At 37.8% G+C, this 19,947-nt stretch overlaps 1 protein-coding gene across 1 annotated transcript in view; it reads left to right on the top strand.

The window, feature by feature from the left end:
- Positions 1–18,144, top strand: part of mylip.L (myosin regulatory light chain interacting protein L homeolog) — a gene marked incomplete at its 5' end in the record, with an annotated part of 34,268 nt that extends 16,124 nt beyond the window's left edge. Inside the window, 5 exon segments of the mRNA NM_001094693.1 lie at positions 8,489–8,674; positions 11,826–12,023; positions 12,611–12,775; positions 13,832–14,252; positions 15,383–18,144. Of these exon segments, the coding sequence (NP_001088162.1) occupies positions 8,489–8,674; positions 11,826–12,023; positions 12,611–12,775; positions 13,832–14,252; positions 15,383–15,472 (1,060 nt within the window). The 3' untranslated portion in view covers positions 15,473–18,144.
- Positions 18,145–19,947: the final 1,803 nt, after the last annotated feature.

Here is a 19,947-nt window from a genome sequence, read left to right as displayed (position 1 = left end):
TTTAACTCACTCCTATGCCCCCCTCCACCTCCTCCACCTATTAATGTTACTGTCCAAGACCTTGCTCATTTCTTTAATGAAAAAATCGATCTCATTAGGCTGAGCATACCGTCCAACAACAATCTCAGACCAACGTGCAGTCCACTCACATCTACTTTGCACTCCTTCACCCCTGCAACTCTAGATGAAGTCAGCAAACTTCTAGCCAGCTCAAAACCCACCACCTGCTCCCTTGACCCCATACCCTCTTGCCTTCTCCACCCAATCTCTGATACACTTTCTCCTGCACTTACCCACCTATTCAATCTTTCACTCTCTACTGGTACCTTTCCATCATTATACAAACAAGCACTAATCACTCCTATCCTCAAAAAACCTTCCCTTGATCCCAGCTCTCCCACTAACTATCGACCGGTCTCCCTTCTTCCATTCGCCTCCAAATTACTAGAAAGGCTTGTTTATAAACGCCTGATCCAGCATCTCACTCACAACTCCCTCCTCGACCCCTTGCAATCTGGCTTCCGCCCCATCACACTCGACTGAAACTGCCCTCACCAAAGTAACCAATGATCTTCTATTGGCAAAGTCTAAAGGTCATTATTCCATTCTAATCCTACTAGATCTCTCTGCAGCCTTTGACACAGTTGACCACACACTCCTCCTTGACATTCTACACTCATCTGGCATTCGGGACACTGCTCTTTCATGGTTTACATCTTATCTGTCTGACCGTTCCTTTAAAGTTTCCTTCTCTAACTCTACTTCTACTACTTTCCCACTCTCTGTTGGAGTTCCTCAAGGCTCTGTTCTTGGCCCCCTGCTGTTCTCGCTCTATACAACTTCACTAGGAAAACTCATTCAGTCATTTGGACTTCAGTATCACCTTTATGCTGATGACACCCAACTCTACTTGTCTACTCCTGATCTTTCTAATTCTGTCCTTTCCCAAGTCACAGACTGTCTCTCTGCTGTCTCCTCCTGGATGTCACAGCGCCACCTGAAACTGAACCTTTCTAAAACAGAACTCATCATATTTCCTCCAAGATCTTCCCCTGTCCCTCAGATATCACTCACCGTAAACAACACCACCTTTCATTCCACCACACAGGCACGCTGCCTAGGAGTTATCTTAGACTCTCATCTGTCTTTTTCACCACACATTCAAACACTTGCAAAATCTTGCCGTATTCAACTGCGCAACATTGCTCGAATACGACCCTATCTCAGTTCAGAATCAACTAAAACACTGATTCAGTCTATCATCATCTCCCGCCTTGATTACTGCAACTTACTCCTCACAGGTATTCCAACAAGTCACCTTTCACAACTCCAATCTGTTCTAAACGCGGCCGCTAGACTCATTCATCTAGCTCGCCGCTCAACATCAGCTGCTCCCATATGTATGTCCCTTCACTGGCTCCCAATCTCTTCTAGAATCAAATTCAAATTACTTACACTCACATTCAAGGCCCTTAATAATGAAACCCCTCCCTATATTTCATCTCTAATCTCCAAATACACTCCTTCACGAAACCTACGCTCTGCTTCTGATCTTCGCCTCACTTCTCCTCTGGTCACTTCTGCCCATTCTCGTCTACAAGACTTCTCTCGGGCTTCTGCTTTTCTCTGGAACTCTCTGCCACAAGCTGTCAGACTTTCTCCTTCCTTCCAAACTTTCAAGCGCTCCTTAAAGACCCATCTGTTTAAAGAGGCCTATTCGTTGTACCTTAATTAATCATTGCTGTATCAAAAATGACAAAGTGTTTATATGATCCTTTTGTCTCAATTGTACCCTAACCTTTTAGTTTGTAAACCCTATTGTACTCTGTAATCCTTGTCTGTTAGCCACCATTTATTCCCTGTTTGCTATAACTGCAGTAAAGCACTGCGTATCTTGACAGCGCTATATAAATAAATGATGATGATGATGATGATGATGATGGTTTAGGCTTTTCACAGAGATAAACAAAAGTTACTGGGTAACATCTGGAAATGCCATGTGCCAGTGTTAATCCTTTATGAAGTTAAAGGGGTTTTCACCTTCCAAACACTTTTTTCAGTTCAATTGTTTTCAGACTGTTCCCCAGAAATAAAGACTTTTTTCAATTACTTTCCATTTTTTATTTTTTTACCGTTTTTTCAAAATCTAAAGTTAAACCCCTGTCTCTGGTGTTTTGAGTGTGACAGCTCAGAAATTCAGGTGCAGATCTTGAACTGTTACAATTTTGTAACATTTAGTTGATACATTTTTCAGCACCATCTGTGGAATATTAGCAACTATTGTATCAATTCTAACAGTCGCCTGTAATGAAATTCAGGGATTCTGCTCAGCAGGGACAAATAAGAAACGTATTAACTAAATGTATCAATTTAGAACAGTTTACAGGGTCGGCAATCCCCCTTCCCAGACCTGTTTTAGAAGATGAAAAATAATAATAAGTCAATATTAGAAAAATGGCCACAGAGAAAATAGAAAGTAATTCGAAAAAGTCTTTATTTCTGGTGATCTGAAACCAGCTGAACTGAAGGAAAGTGTTGGGGTGAACAACCCCTTTAATTGTAGATTTTTTTGTTGCATTGCCATGTCTTATAGAATGTTATGTCAGCTTCTTGCTAGGTATCCCAGGTATGGGATCCTGTATCCAGAAAGCTCCGAAATTATGGGAAGGCCAACTCCCATAGAGATTATAAGCAAATAATTCTAATTTTTCTTTTCTGTTTAATAATAAAACAGTACCTTGTACTTCATGGTAACTAAGCTGCATGAATCCATATTGGTGGCAAAACAGTCCTATTGGGTTTATTTAATGTTTAAGTGTTTTTAGGAGACAATGTATGGTGAGCCCTTATCCAGAAAACTCCATGTCCCAGGCATTTTGGATAATAAATCCTATACTTGTACCTATATATTTATAGTACTGATAATTGCCATGGCTTTGTGCCTGACCTTATCATATCTGTTTAACATACTGATCTCCTGGAGTTTTTTTTCCTCCTAAGTCTGAGAGTCTCTCAAAGAAGTCACAAGACTTTCCGTATGTAATGCCATTGTGTAACAGTAGTTCATTGACTCCGAGTAACCTCTTGCAAGTGACGCGGCTAGCTAGAAATGTGGCATGTATTAGTCAGTGAGAAGCTTGCCCCTCCCTGATTGGTCCTTGTGGTTGTTTCTGTGCAGAAAAGTGACTTTTGTTCTTCCCCTTTGAGAAGTTGCATTTTTTTTGGAACCTCAGATAAAGTGATTTTCTTTGTTTAGCAAATGCAGAATTTCCTGTAAAAGAAAAGAAAGTTTTTACATAAGTTTTCTGTTTATCGGTATGGCCGAGATTCTCTATGAATGCAGCTTTTGTTCAGAGTTTAGAGTATTATTACCGATTGTTGTTTTTTTATTTTCTGTTAGTCAAGGTTTAACAGTGTACAGTACTTTCTGCAGGTACCGTAACTTATATTTTGTCCTTGTTTTATTTACACGCAAGAATTAAAACAGAATGTGGTTTTATACATATTTACAGGAAATATAATTTTGGGTTTAGTGATCTTAACTTTATTATATATAGGGCTCACTTGCCCTAGTGGTGTATGGGGGTCTTTTTGTAATGAAGTTATCTGCTTCTTTTAAATGTCAGCTAACTATATTATAACTAATTCAATTTATTGTTTTAGGAGAGAATCTTTATTATAATTTATTCTTGCCATGCACGGATAGATACAGATGTTTAAACCGGTGTCACTGAAATTTGTTTAATTTAAATAATTTTCGCCAGCATCTTTGCTTTGCGTAAGGCTTTCTGCATCTAAAGTAGGGGAAAGGTTATTGCCTTTTCTTATAATGATTATAATCAGAGGACACTAGGGGCCCGGGAGCTGCAGTCTCCTCCCCCTATTGTAAGAGAAGCTGCTGGGGCCACGCCTATTTTAAAGAAGCCAGACTGCCTTTGCGTTCCTTAACATTACAAGCAAGTTTATTCCATGTAGCAGAAAATCAGCCAGTTCTTCTAAAGCATTATAGGTGCAATTTTGAGTATTGGTTGATTTTGTAGTAAAAGGCACAGCCTTTGCCCTGGTGCAGCAACCAATAAAATATTTGCTTTTAGACAGGTAAATGTTGCCATAGGTGACTAGACCTAACCTTTCAATTTTTATTACATGACCCCTTCTGTTGGGTTTTGGGCATACTAAAACAGCATTAGAGAACATTAGATGATGTTTTAGACTTGTATTGTAAAGACTGCTGTCACTGAAAGCAATAATTAATTTATACATCATACAGGAATTTCTGTATATGACACTGCTGTTTAGTTGCAGGCTATAGATGACTGATTTACACTTTAATTATTCAGTACAAAAAATGGTTTGATTGCCTAGACATGTAGCAACAATGTAAGCCTAGTGATAGCTAATTCAGCAAGGAAAGTTGTAATGTCTTTCATATTTGTGAGCATAAATACAACCACCTGCTGTTATACAGTATACCCCATGTGATTTAATATTCCGTTGCTGTGCTGTAAAGCGTCTGTGGCCTGTGGGAAACGCTTGTTAAAAATGACAGACTCCTCTGGGCTTCCAGTGTAGTTTGTGTGTTAATTGCACACTGATATGCTTATGGCACGTATACTTTCATCAGTTTCTTCAGAATAAACCACTATTAAAGAAATCTGTCCCTGTTTTGCAAGCAATGCTGAAAACACAAGATACCAGCAGCAACCTGTTGCCTATGAATTGGCAAGTTTATGCTTCTCTTTTTCCACCCTTTCATGTTTCCCAGGAGCACCAGGGTTTGTGTGCAACTCTGTAAACTGTTAAATTGAATACAATATATTAGCAACTAATATAAACGTTGTAAACTCTTTTTATATACTGTTTATACTTGAAACTTAGAAAAGTGGAATATTTTCACACTTCAGTTACACCGAACAGAAGAACTGAGCAGATAAGTGTTAGGGAATGCTTACTGCATTAGTATGACAGTATTGGAAACATGGACTTTTTTGTTCATAAATTATTATCACTGATCCTGTTGAGTGTGGTACTTTATTTTTATGGATTATTTTTATCCGCACCCAGGAAAGCTGACCTTTTGTTAAAGGGCATCTGTTGTCAAAAAATGTGCAGCAGATCGTAACACTTTAGAGAGTCACTACCTGGCATACAGACAGGCATAGCTTACATAGCACATAACAGATAAGCCCTGTACAATATAATGGTGTTTATTTGTTATGTAACCTGTGGAAACACACAGCTTTCTCAGTGCATGCTAACAGTATATTGTATCTTAAATTACTTACATTTTTTGGTGTTACTGTTCCTTTAATATATTAATGTACTTTCCATGTTGATTGAAAGTTAAGTACATAACATACAATGGATTTCATCTAAAGCACTGCGTATCTTGTCGGCGCTATATAAATAAATGATGATGATGATGATCTCTGCCAAAGCTCAAAAATATAAACCACATCCTTTGGTAATTCTAAACCAAAGTCAAAGTTAAACTACATGAACCAAAAACAATTGGAAAACCTAAAACCACTTATATATTAATTGAACCTTGCATATAGCTGTTAAACACAATCCAAAATTAACTAAAGTATTGTTCTTAGAAACAGAATAGCTTCTGCCATATCCTCCTTCTAAATGAGACATATAGGATTATTAATTATTTGTAGGCAATTATGAGTAATATATGGTGTTGCTTTTACATGGTGCTAAAAATTAATATTATCTTTAAAAATAGCCCCTTTATTTGAGCTCCCTATAGATGTTCTCTGGTCCCTGTCTCAAATGAGAGGTGGGCGTGCACTAATCCTGCCAGATGCTCAGTAGGAGGGGGACAGCCAATCACTGTCCTGAAGTCACACAAGCAGAGACAGGCTTCAGTTCCCTATCAGGTCCTGCTAACTGCTGATTGGTTCCTGTCCTACAGTGCAGTGAGCTGAGAGCCGTCGGCTCCCCTGCACAGCCTGGGCATTCAGGGAGCAGAAAGTGGAAGGGAGGGATTATTAGGGTTTTTGCAGAAATATTCAGTAAACCAGCCTGAAACACTACTTTTTTAAGCACAATTCTTCTATATCTAAATTAGTATAATGCACTGGTACAATCTTATTTTTTTACCCAAAATGTCTCTTTAAAATGTTTTTAAATATGATTTGATTATTTTCAGTACTTGTATTTAAAGTTATTAGAAGTCGGAGTCGGTACATTTTTGGTGACTCAGACTCCAGAAACCCAAAATTGTTTCCGACTCCACAGCTCTGCACGCGGAAACAACCACTGTAAATGATGAAAAAATAAAACAAAACAAAGCGCTACTGAAAAAGACATTTACAATGCAAGAGGCAGTGTGCAAAGTGCAAGTAAAGGCTGCTATCAGGCATTTTTAGCACTTTGAAGGCTGCATTGTGTAACTTGCTGCAGGTCTCTGCTCTCCCACCTTAGGCCCGGATTTTGCACCAAGGTCACAAAGGCCTGGGCCTAGAGCAACATAAATGAAGAGGTGGCATGCTGCCCAGCAGCACTGGTGATTTGTTTGATTCTGGAGCACTAGAAACTAGGCGCTAGTCTAGTCTGTTCTTACCGTTTGCCCTGGCTGTATCCAAGTGTTAGTTTGATAAGCACTAAGGGTTCCGCTCTTGTACCCCACTTGTGTCCAGGGGCATGGTAAATGAGGCCTATTAAATATGGAATAATATTTAAAAAAGTGTTTTAGAATATGAACTGTACCTTTCTTTTTTATGATTGACAATGTAACTGCCACAGAATGTAACTTCTCCTCGCATACATTTTATGCTATTTGTGACCACAGATATAGTCTGCAGGCACAAAAAAGATTGCAGTTTAGGGGACACCAAAACCAAAAATGTGCTGTGAAATCCATTCGGATAAAAATCTCTAGACAAGTGGATGACATTTTATTTTTTTTGGTCTGTTGGAGAGTTGTCCGATTTCTGAGTTTGCTCTTGTTGGCTTGGGAGAGAGTAAACACAGTGCCTCAGTAAATAATTTGCTAATGGAACTCTTGGACTCTTCTGTCCTCTTCTGATGTTGTTCTGTACCCAGCAAGGATCTGTCCCCCCACAATGGAGCTGATTTTTTTTCTTTTACTTTTACTATTATAATGTTGACCTGACTTTCACCACATTTTCACTTTGTTGCTAAGGGACATTTTGTTTTTAAACACAGAGAAAATACAACATATACTACTTGCCACTTACTAACTGTGGTTCACGTCTTTCACCATATTTCCACAATACATTTAGTTAAAGGAACAGTAACATCAAAAAAATAAAGTGTTTTAAAGTAATATAAATATAATGCAGTGTTGCCCTGCACTGGTAAAACTGCTGTGTTTGTTTCAGAAACACTACTATTGTTTATATAAACAAGCTGCTGTGTAGCAATGGGGGCAGCCATTCAAAGGAGCAAAGGCTCAAGTTACACAGCAGATAGCAGATAAGCTCTGTAGAACATAATGTTATCTGTTATCCACTATTTAACCTGTGCCATAAAGCCATTTTTCAATTTCCACCATTGCTACACAGCAGCTTGTTTATATAAACTATAGTAGTGTTTCTGAAGCAAACACACCAGTTTTACCAGTGCATTCCTCCAACCAAAAGCCATTTTTCTCATATATCCACAAACTAAACATTGAAAGCAGAGTTTGAATGCAGTATATTTACTTTTCAATTGGCAACATAGAAAGTAACTGGAGGGAAGACGCTAACTGCACAATGCCATTAGAATTATAGGGAAGCAGAAAATCTCCAGCTAGAAGAGAAGACTATTTAATAGAGTGAAAGGCCTGGGTTTTTGAATCTTTCCCTGTCCAGGCATGTCTGCTAAAACAAGGTGCAACGCTGAAAGGAATGCAGACTCACTATGCTACAGGCTATATGTGTGTATATTAAAAACCCTTGGAAAGGACGGGTCTTCTCTTCTAGCTGGAGATCTTCTGCTTCCCTATAATTCTAAAGGCACTGTGCAGTTAGCGTCTTCCCTCCAGTTACTTTCTATATCGCCAATTGGAAAGTAAACATACTGCATTCAAACTCTGCTTTCAATGTTTAGTTTGAGGATATATGAGAAAAATGGCTTTTGGTTGGAGGACTCCTTTATTACACCAAGATGTATTCTGCAATCAGGAGGAATCTGAAAGAATAACTGAGCCTACTTAAAGGAACAGCAACACCAAAAAATTAAAGTGTTTTTTAAAGTGATGAAAATATTTACTGTTGCCCAGCACTGGTAAAACTGATTGGTTTGCTTCAGAAACAGTATATCTTTTTCTGAAGCAAACACCAGTTTTACCAGTGCAGGGTAATCGTACATTATATTTTCTTTGCTTTAAAATAATTTCATTTTTTGGTGTTGCTGTTCCTTTGAAGGGACAGTAACCCTTTTATGTATTTGCTTTATTGTAAATCTGATCTGAACCTTGTCTTGCCTTTTTTTTCCACTTATTTTGTTTTTCTCTTTCTCTCCATAATAGGCACATGTTTTTCCTGCATATAAAGGAAGATTTGTTGGCAGGTCGTCTGCGGTGTTCTCCAGAGCAGGCAGTGGAGCTGAGTGCCCTTCTGGCCCAGATGGAATTTGGAGATTACAGTGTGAATACTGCTACTTATAGCTTCCAGGAACTTTGTGCAAAGGAACTTGACACTGCTGCATTAGAAAGGTAGGGGGTTTTATGTGGGCAGAAAGAACCAGCACTGTGGAATAGGTTGGCGCTTTAAAGATATTTGCTAATAGTAATAGAATAAAGCAGCAGTGCAGATAAATGCTGTGGATTTTGTTGTTACAAAGGCAGATTGTCTCATATTTTATGGAAAATTTATTTTTATGGAAACAAGTTGCATCAGTCCCTTCTGTTCTCTCCCCCCCCATACTTTTTTGGAAACTGCATACAGTGTTTTCTGGGACAAAAAACTTCTTCACCAGAAGTGACAGGTGGATTGCGGTTTTATTAGTTATATTCGGCATAAGGCACAGGGGAATTTTATCTGCTACTGCCATCTATAGAAAACAGTGCAGGGCAAGTCCGCCTGTCACTTAATTCTATTGAATGTAAAGCAGCCTTATTGTAGAGGTCCACCTGTCATTGCTCTGTGTGTGTGTGTGTATGTCAAACAAAACAAATGTATTTTCAATGCAATAAGATTGCAGAATGAAAGGTTATTGGCCTTTTGTCCAGGAATAGAATGTGAGTCTGTTGAATAGGAACACCAGACCAAAACCTACAGAATCTGCAATTTGATATGCAATCTTTTTACTGTACAATACAATACAATGCCATACTTTTCTGGGGTGTTTAGTGAAATAGGTTAGTATACAACATTGTGATTACAAGAAATAATGATTCCATCAGGTACACTTTAAAATCATTAGAAACCCCCTTGTTTATGTTTTTGCAGTACAACAAGCAGTATTGAATAGCAGGCACTTTAACTCAAGACATATTAACAATTTTAGTTTGGTGACAGTTTTCTGGGTTGCCTTACATGAAAGTTTTTCCTGTGCTGCTGAGAAAACCATAAACCTGTACCCTTGTTGTGTAAGTTCAAGCACAATAACATAGTGCCTGCATAAGTGGGTAGTAAAGTTCTCTTATTGATTTTCTGCCACATCATCTCTGTGCATGTGCACAATCCGTTCCTAGAGCTTTGCTTGCTTGTCAAACAAACCTAGGCTGGATCAGGCCCTCAAAGAATTCCATGATGAGACTTAACTATGTAATATACAGGAGCTAAATTTAAGGTGGTGTGTTTAATTGGTTCGGGCTCTGTCCTACAAAAGATATTAATGCAGAAAACTGACTGACAACCTATATGAACGTGGTATGTGTGAACCTTGTTAATGGCAATTGCTTATTTTTGTGTTTTCCTAGGTAAATGGTTTAAATCCCATCTCTGCACAATGAGTGCCTTACACATGCCTAACTAACCATACCACGTCCTTAAAGGGATACTGTCATGGTATACCTTTAATCAGTTAATAGTGCTGCTCCAGCAGAATTCTGCACTGGAATCCATTTCTCAAAAGAGAAAACAGATTTTTTTATATTCAATTTTGAAATCTGACATGGGGCTAGACATTTTGTCAATTTCCCAGCTGCCCCTGGTCATGTGACTTGTGCCTGCACTTTAGGAGAGAAATGCTTTCTGGCAGGCTGCTGTTTTTCCTTCTCAATGTAACTGAATGTGTCTCAGTGGGACATGGGTTTTTACTATTGAGTGTTGTTCTTAGATCTACCAGGCAGCTGTTCTCTTGTGTTAGGAAGCTGCTATCTGGTTACCTTCCCATTGTTCTTTTGTTTGGCTGCTGGGGGGGACAAGGGAGGGGGTGATATCAGTCCAACTTGCAGTACAACAATAAAGAGTGATTGAAGTTTATCAGAGCACAAGTCACATGACTTGGGGCAGCTGGGAAATTGACAATATGTCTAGCCCCATGTCAGATTTCAAAATTGAATATAAAAAAATCTGTGTGCTCTTTTGAGAAATGGATTTCAGTGCAGAATTCTGACTGATTCATTTTTTCCCATGACAGTATCCCTTTAATAAAAACATTAAATTATTTTGTTGTTCTTGGGATTAGGTAATATAGATATAGAAGCCTAAGGGTAATGGCACACATCACATTTTGTTATGCCTCCTTCCCTTACTTTACATAAAGTAATACTTACACTGAAAAACTACTCTTCAAAATACTAATGTACATTTATGGTGGGTTATTTATTAAGGGTCAAGTTGTGTTTTCCCCGAAAAATTTGAGTTTTCAAGGTTAGTTTAAGTAAAAACTCTAAGAAAAAGAATTTTTAGAGATGTATTATGCCCCGGAGCTGCAAAAAGCTCAAATCCGAAAATACTCCCAACTCCAGACCTGTCGAGGTCATGTAGTAGTCAATGGCAGAGGTCCCTTGAACCACTTGAAGATGTTTTTAGCCTTCGTGATTGTCCAGGTTTTTTCGGGGGTTTGCGCTCTAAAACTCTCTCAATTCAAGCTATTTGAGCTGTTTTTCACCAATTGCATTGATTTAAGTTTTTTTCACATTCGGGTTTTTTCACAAATAAGCAACTCGATTTGTGAGTTTATTCGAGGTAGATAAAACCTCACAATCTCAACCTATGATAAATAACCCCCTGTAAATTACCTATTGGTCACATTAATTGTTTTTTGTAGGTCTGCTTTTGTAAGTGTTACTTGAAGTTCCTAAACCTGACAGTTTTGTCAACTTGAATGCCCCTTCTCAACCTGTCAGAGTTTGTAATGTTTAACAGACTACTGCTGCACAAATATGGCAGCCCCCTCATAGAGAAATATAAGGGATCAGATAGGCAAATACTTTTATGGCAAAATTATAGCTTGCAAATACAATTTTATATTAGATGTAAAAAAAAAAAAAAGTTTATTTCTAGTGTCTGTATCTTTTTAATAGGGATGCATCAAATTCACTATTTTGAAATTAAGCTGAATCCTGAACCAAATCCAAACCCTAACTTGCATATGTATATCCAATTAGGGTTAGAAAACGCTATATTATTATGCACGCAGTTGAAATTTGTTTTTAACTTATTTGCTTGTGTAATAAAAAGTAACACGATTTTAAGGTTAAGGATTTGATTTGGTTAGACACTTGTATTCTGCAGAACCCTGTATTTGGGGCATCCCAGATTTTCACATGTTGTTCTTTTTTTTATTTATTTTTTTATATTGTTTTCCAGTTTTGTTTGTCAATTAATGTTTGATTAGGGCTGGTGAACAGTATCCTAAACTTTCAGCAGTGCAAAATGACAGCTCCTAATTGGCAAATTTTCTCTCCTCCGCAGTATTATAGCAAAGCATAAGAGTCTGGAAGGGCTAAGCCAAGCATCAGGAGAATATCAGTTTCTTCAGATTGTATCTACATTGGAAACCTATGGCGTAGAATGGCATTCTGTGCGAGATGCAGAAGGACAGAAACTTATGGTTGGCATAGGACCAGAGGGTATCTCTCTCTGCAAAGAAGACTTCAGTCCCATAAATAGGTAAGAAAAATAGTTACATGCTGCACCTCACACCAGAATGGAATGCCATTTCAGTTTTCAAACATAAGAAGTCTTAACACGAAACAATAATTAAAGAAACTTCATTGTAATATGCTTGATAACATGTTCCATAGAGTATAATGTATTCCCCACCCCATTGTAATTTAATAACTATTTATTCAATGTCATTTCTATAGCCCCTTCTATAAACCTCTACAAAATATAAAGTGTATAAAGTAACTTAAGAAGAAAAGTAACACTTTGGGGGCTTCCAGAAAATGCCCTAGGAAAGAGGCTTATAATGTGAGCAACATTAAGATTATGAATGTTAAGGTGGACATACATGAGTATCTCCTTGTTTCGCCATGACACCAGGCTTGTCATATTAAAAATAGATCTATAGGTGATACGGATTTTGCTATGCTATAAATCCAGATTACAGTATATTCTAGTGTAACCTATTGGCTTCTATTACTTTGGTTTCAAATTCTGCCTCCCACAGCAAAATGTAAACTGCTTTGGTCAAATAAAAATCAAAGGAATAGGTAAACTGTGCCTAGAGTTGATGTGTATTTATTTATTTTTAGGATTATGTATCCGGTCATTCAAATGGCAACTCAATCGGGAAAGAATGTATACCTGACCATTACCAAGGAGTCTGGGAATAGTTTAGTTCTGCTCTTTAAAGTTGTCAGCACCAGAGCTGCCAGTGGGCTTTACAGAGCGATTACAGAAACGCATGCATTCTACAGGTTGGTATTAAGGGATTGTAATTGAAGCATTGCATTTTACTCTTGTGTGCAACAGATATTGTTTTATGTAAAGTTGAGTTTTCTGTAGCTTAAAGGGCCAGTAACAGTGATGTGCGGGACGGCCTGATATCCACGGGTTTACCTGTTTGTCAGGCGGGTTTGGGCTGACCTCAGGACACCCTTTTGCGGGCCTGCTGTCCCCTATACTTCCTGCTTTTGGCATTTTTATACTATCGTACTCACCCCCTTTTGTTACATCATCAGCAGGGAGGTTACATATATATATATATATATATATATATATATATATATATATATATATATATAGTGAAAAATCTTTATTTAGTGCGAATATACATCTTTATCCGATGTTTCTTCCTTGAGAAAGGTCCCCAGATGGGACCAAAACGGCGGATAAAGATATACCGTATATTCGCACAAAATATTTCACAACACAATTACTACAAGTGAGTTCTGATCCTCCATTTGCATCTTTTTCAATACAATTGATCGTGCACCACTGGATCATTTTTGTCTGAGTGCGGGGTACTGTGGGACATTATATATATATATATATATATATATATATATATATATATATATATATATATATATATATATATATATATATATATATATAAGTATTATGGGTTTATGTGGGTATTTACTATAATACTTATGGTTATATAAGCATTCATAAAACAGATGTCCTATATAGGCATATTTGATACAGGAGTTAAACTAGACATCCCTATGTCAGAGGTGATTCCCATCTGTACAGCATTGTAATTCACAAGGTAGCATACCTACTAAGATGTACATGCTCACTAATTGAGGTTGTGTCAAAATTTGTAAATGTTTATATAAAATGTGCCGTTTATTAAACCTTACTGGTAATTTTAATTCGAATTGAAATATTCATATATGTAGTAGAAGTGGATGTGTGAAGCAGCAGCTAACCATGAGAATTATTGTATTGTTTATGCTTCAGAATAAAACTGCCACAATGCAGACTTGCATCTAATGTGTATTCCCTGTATATTTTTCATTTTTAAGATGTGACACTGTCACTAATGCTGTTATGATGCAGTACAGTAGAGACCTAAAAGGACACTTGGCCTCTTTCTTCCTCAATGATAACATCAACGTTGGAAAGAAATACGTATTTGACATTAGAAGGACTTCAAAAGAGGCATATGATCATGCAAGGAGAGCCCTGTACAATGCCGGCATTGTGGATCTGGTCCCTGGGAGTGACCGTAGTGAGCCAAGTTCCCCTCTCAAGACATCTGAAAGTAATATGAACTGTAACAGCTGTGAGAGCCTCGGCTGTCAGCAAAGCAAGGCCCTGCAGGAAAAGCTGCGGAAGCTGAAAGAAGCCATGCTGTGCATGTTGTGCTGTGAAGAAGAAATTAATTCCGCTTTCTGTCCTTGTGGGCACATGGTGTGCTGTGAAGGATGTGCTACCCAGCTACAGGTAAGTGCTACATGTTGGAAAGCATAGTTGGGCCTTTTTGAATTAGATCTGGATTTCCAGTCTATTTGCTGAACTGTAAATCTTTGCTTTAATATAAATCAAACTCCCTCTCTTCCAGCCTATTCTAGTCTCCCGCTAATTAGACTCCTTGCAAATAGCTAATTAAATCAGTCCCATGGCCAAAGGTTAGTAAAGAAAGATGAATCTATTACTTGTTCTTAAAGGGATACTGTTATGGGAAAAAAAAAATTCAAAATGCATCGGTTAATAGTGCTGCTCCAGCAGAATTCTGCACTGAAATCCGTTTCTCAAAAGAGCAAACAGATTTTTTTATATTTAATTTTGAAATCTACAAATATAAAACATATCCCCCTATAGGCACTAGCCTTGATACCAAAAAGGTTGGGACCTTTCCACCTTCACCGCCTATAATACAAATGTTATAAATAAATAAAATGTTATAAATAAATAAAAATAAATTTTATTGGTACTAAAACACATTGTGTTTTAGTTCCAATAAAATGTATTTTTATTTAATTTTGGAATCTGACATGGGGCTAGACATATTGTGCCCCCAGCTGCCCCCAGTCATGTGACTTGTGCTCTGATAAACATCAGTCACTTTTTACTGCTGTACTTCAAGTTGGAGTTATATCACCCCTCCCTTACCCCCCAGCAGCCTAACAGAACAACCAGATAACAGCTGCCTGGTAGATCTAAGAACAGTACTCACTATTAAAATCCATGTCCCACTGAGACACATTGTTACATTGAGTAGGAGAAACAACAGCCTGCCAGAAAGCAGTTCCATCCTAAAGTGCTGGCTCTTTCTGAGAGCACATGACCAGGCAAAATGACATGAGATGGCTGCCTACACACCAATATTACAACTAAAATAAAATACACTTGCTGGTTCATAAATTATATTTTTATTGTAGAGTGAATTATTTACAGTGTAATTTAGAAATAAAAACGTCATCCTAAAAACATGAGAGAATCCTTTTAAAATGCTAATTGTGTTTTATGCTTGCAATGAAAAACTCATGTTCAGGCACAGGTGACTTTTTATGTATTTGTAGAATGGTCTGCTGAGAGTTAACTGTAACAGAACTCTTGTTTCTTTCTCCTAGTCGTGTCCTGTGTGCAGAGCTTCAGTGGAACATGTCCAACACGTGTTCTTGCCAACTCACACAAGTCTGCTCAACCTGACTGTAATATGAGAAGGAGAACTTTTCGGACACTTTATAGACTGTACCAATGTACATTACCAGGACTACACTAATAAGTGCTACAACCATTGATTTTTTTTTTTCCCTTTACTGTGACTAAAGATTATTGATGGAAAAGCAGCCAAATGGACATTTAACCTGAAGGAAGGTCAAACACAAATGGTTGTTCTCTTGTGGTTCAATATGCCTTGTAAAGTATGTTTCACTGAATCATGGATAGAGGGGTGTGCGTGTGCGTTGTAGGTCACACGTTGTAAGTCAGAAAAGGCACAAATCCCAGTCCTGAACATATTCAGAAGGGCAGCACTATTTTCTACATAGTTAGTATTTTCTTTTAATAACATTTCCTTCCTGTAGTGTTTGGAATTCGCCTTTTAGATTTTATTATAAACCATTAATAGTCCAAAACTATTGAAGCCAAAATACCTTCCAAATACTTAAGGGGGATTTCAGTGGAAGCACAGCCTGCCAGGCACTTGTTCAGTCCTCACTCCACTGTAGTTTTAGCTAGTTGTTTTAATATGTATTGTTTTAGGTATTTCTTAATGTTTTAACTGCAATGTAGTTTGATTCTTTATTTCCAAAAAACCATAAGGCTAATGCCAATAGTTCATGGGGCATGTTGATCAGGAAAAATCAAGGCAAGGGAATATGTTGATTTATGGCCCTTGTGAGCAATTTTAATTGCTTGTAGTGGGATACAGTTCTTGTTGCAGAAAAAGGCGAAATAAATGATCACATGTGGCATTGCCTTTTAAATACAGTATTTGGGTTCGGGGTATTCTCTAACACTGCATTTATTTTATAGGGCATTATACCTTCCCCAAAATATTATGTTAAATTACTCTCTTCTGAGCACTTTTGCAACTTCCATTCATTATATTTTACTTTTTCATGATATTAGCAGTTTTACACATCCAATATCCTTTTTCCACCACAGCTCTGGGCTACTATGCCAGCCACCCAACTACCAAGAGGTTAAATGCCTGGTGCAGGCAGCATCTCTGATCTCTCTTTCTTCATCAGCCCAGTTAGATTTTGGAGTTAAAAAGAAATGAGAGAAACTGAGCTGAATAGCTTCCAGTCATTAAACGCTTTGGTGGGTTTAACCCCTTTATCCCCTAGGTGGCTCGCCATGCCACACTGTTGCTCAGAGCTGGAGAAAGCATAATATTCGCTGTATAAACCTGCTTATATGATTAAATAATAAAAATTGGTGTACATGGCAAAACTGCTCAGGAGAGCACTCTGAGCAATTATACATTATATTTTGGGGGTGGGATTATTCCCCTCTCCTGTGATATAAAGCAATTGCCTAATGCTTTCAAAGACAGGAGATCTATATGGATAGGTCAAACAAAAAAAGGGGCACATTTATTAAGGGTCGAATTGAAAATTCTAATTCTTTTTATGGTCAAACCTCTCAAATTCGAATTATGAATGATCTAAATTCGAATTCCAAGATTTAATATACTCTGGCCCTTTAAGAACTTAAATTCGATTATTCATCACTTAAAACCTGCCGAGTTCACGTACAAGTCAATGGGACCAGGGACAAATTTGGATATGTTAATAGCCTACCTGACATTCGAGTTTTTATTTTTGGAGAAAAACTCGAATCGAGTTTGGTCAAAGAGTCGGTAAAATTCGTCTGAGATTTAGATATTTGATTTTTTTTGTAAATAACCCACTAGTCGAATTTGAGTATATTTTAATTTAATAGAGTTTTAAAAAAAAGTCACATGATTTTGAAATTCGACCTTTAATAGACGTGCCTCTTAGTGTGGTCGCTTCAAATACAATTCTGGTCTTGTAGATCTATTAAGCTCATCTTTGGTCAGTTTGCTAGTACAATCAGATCATTCAGTGTTTTCTTTCTATGGTAGACACCTTTTATAGACATTCAGAGCTCCATACTAAATCGTTCACGAGCTATATATTTTTGTGTTTGTTCTGTTAGTACTTTTGTCCTTTTTCTTCTACCTTGGGCATTGTGGTCAACTAGGTGTTCTTAGTCATTGAATAGTTCTTTGGAGAGACTGCAGTGAAACTACTGGTGATTGTAAATGTATCCAAAGATATGGAGAAAGCTGACGGCACATGCAGCATTTTCCCTGCTTTTTTCAGCCGGTGCAGAAAGTCCCAAAACTGCTTTGCCACGTTGCATTCACTTGAATTGGAAACACCAGACAGCGCAGGCACTGGAACTTTTTATCCCATAAATCTCAGATCATCTTGGGCTGAAAATAACAGTACTAGGTTCAAATGCCCAATCAGCTTTATCCTGCCCGGCTGTTAGGAAAACCTAGGAGGTCATTTCGGGTGCAATATCTGTTAAATAAAAAAAGCTTGGGGGGGAGGGGATACACTGTCACTTTATGGAAAATGTTCTTGCTATACCTTTATTATGGCCTTAATGTAGCATTAATGTGTTCTTTATGCATTTTGTTTCTTTGCACAGACATTTTGTCAAAACAAATCAAAAATTTGCTCTACTTTTTTATGGAACCTTGGCTTATAGCTTCGAATTACAAGAGGTATTTATTTTTTCACAATGTAAAGTGGATTTTGCTCCCACATTTTTCAGGAAACGACTCCAATGTTAGTGTGGTAGACAATATCTGTCTTTTTTTATATTTCGTTTAATAAAGGGTTTCTGAAAAGGATGTTGGCTTTCTTTCTTTCTTTTTTTTTTTTTTTTTTCTTGTTTACGTTTAGCTTTGGTATAATGCTCTAAGGGGTTTATGTAATAAAAGGAACTAAGTTTGTCCAGGAGCAGTATCCCATAGAAACCAATCAGCAGGTTGTATTTACTGGTCACCTGTTATTGGTTGCTATGGGTTACTGCTCCTGGACAAACTTAGTGCCTTTTATTACATTTGGGGGTTAATATGCTGTTAAATCTTTTGAAATATTTCAAAGCTTAACAAAGAACTAGAATATTGTACATTATATTTTGGGGGTTCTGTACCATCCTAAGGCAACCACAGCACAACACAGCATTTAAATGCTTTGCGCTACTGTCAGTAACCGGAGCCTAGGGACTCACAATATACTGTATATATATCTAAAATATTGTCACCATGCAAGGCTGATTAGTATTTCAGATTCTGATTACATGGCAACTCAGAAACCAGTGCAGTTTGCTTGAGAATGTAATGATCAACCCTGTGGGATCAGCTTCTACAAAAGGCGAACTTCATTTTCTGTCTGATGATTTGTTACAATCCCTAAATTTAGGATTCTAAGTTTGCCCAGAGCCAGCATGAGCAGTGTTACAGACACTCCTAACAAAATCCAAGATGGTGAGCTCCTGTGCACAGTTTGTGGGCCTGAATCTAAACCGTTACAGATATGCTGAACCTTTAGGCCAATGCTGTCAGTTCAGTATATGATATACAGCATTTCTAGCCACATTCATTTTTAGGGTTAAATTCTGCTTTAAAGGGACGTAAAGTTTCCAAGCTCATGTTAAAAGAACCACTGTCCCATGTCTTGATAAATCTAAGTAAGCATTCTTCCAGTTTTCCTGACTGTTTGGCTGCAGGAGGGCATATTTCCTCAACTCTTTCTATATTTCCTATAAAAATAGGGGTGTGGAAGCACTCTAAAGGCTAAGTAATAGTATATTTAAGTATAAAGGAAGTGCTAGTTTTAATGCACATTCCCTGGGCCCCTGTCTCAAAAGTAAGTTTACCAAAACAGGGGTTTTTAGTTACAAAGTTATGATCATAAAGTTGAAAAGCCACCATACCACGTCAAGGTAAACCCCACATGGCGGTCCCTAACTTGTTTGCCTTTCGGCCATAGTATAAAAAGTCTTACTGCATAGTAGCATTCAGTGTAATCAGTGTCTGTTGAACCTTGGTTTCAGTGAAAAGGATCTTTCCTCCCCCGCCAGTATGCGGCTTTTAAGGGAGAGGCATTGTCCAACCAACGCCCATTTTTAAAAGTATAGGGCCCCATTAGTTTAAGGGGGGGTATGGGGTGCTATTAAAAACCACATGAAGCTCAGCCACAGCTTCTGGCAACAATACAATGTATAAAAATACATGTGGGGTTTACCTTGACGTGGTATGGTGGCTTTTCAACTTTATGATCATAACTTTGTAACTAAAAACCCCTGTTTTGTAAACTTACTTTTGAGACAGGGGCCCAGGGAATGTGCATTAAAACTAGCACTTCCTTTATACTTAAATATACTATTACTTAGCCTTTATAGTGCTTCCACACCCCTATTTTTATACATTGTATTGTTGCCAGAAGCTGTGGCTGAGCTTCATGTGGTTTTTAATAGCACCCCATACCCCCCCTTAAACTAATGGGGCCCTATACTTTTAAAAATGGGCGTTAGTTGGACAATGTCTCTCCCTTAAAAGCCGCATACTGGCGGGGGAGGATAGATCCTTTTCACTGAAACCAAGGTTCAACAGACACTGATTACACTGAATGCTACTATGCAGTAA

This window comes from Xenopus laevis, chromosome 6L (genome assembly GCF_017654675.1).
Source record: "Xenopus laevis strain J_2021 chromosome 6L, Xenopus_laevis_v10.1, whole genome shotgun sequence".
NCBI lineage: Eukaryota > Metazoa > Chordata > Amphibia > Anura > Pipidae > Xenopus > Xenopus laevis.
Note: the sequence above shows the minus strand (reverse complement) of the source record. Positions and strands in the feature narration are given on the sequence as shown.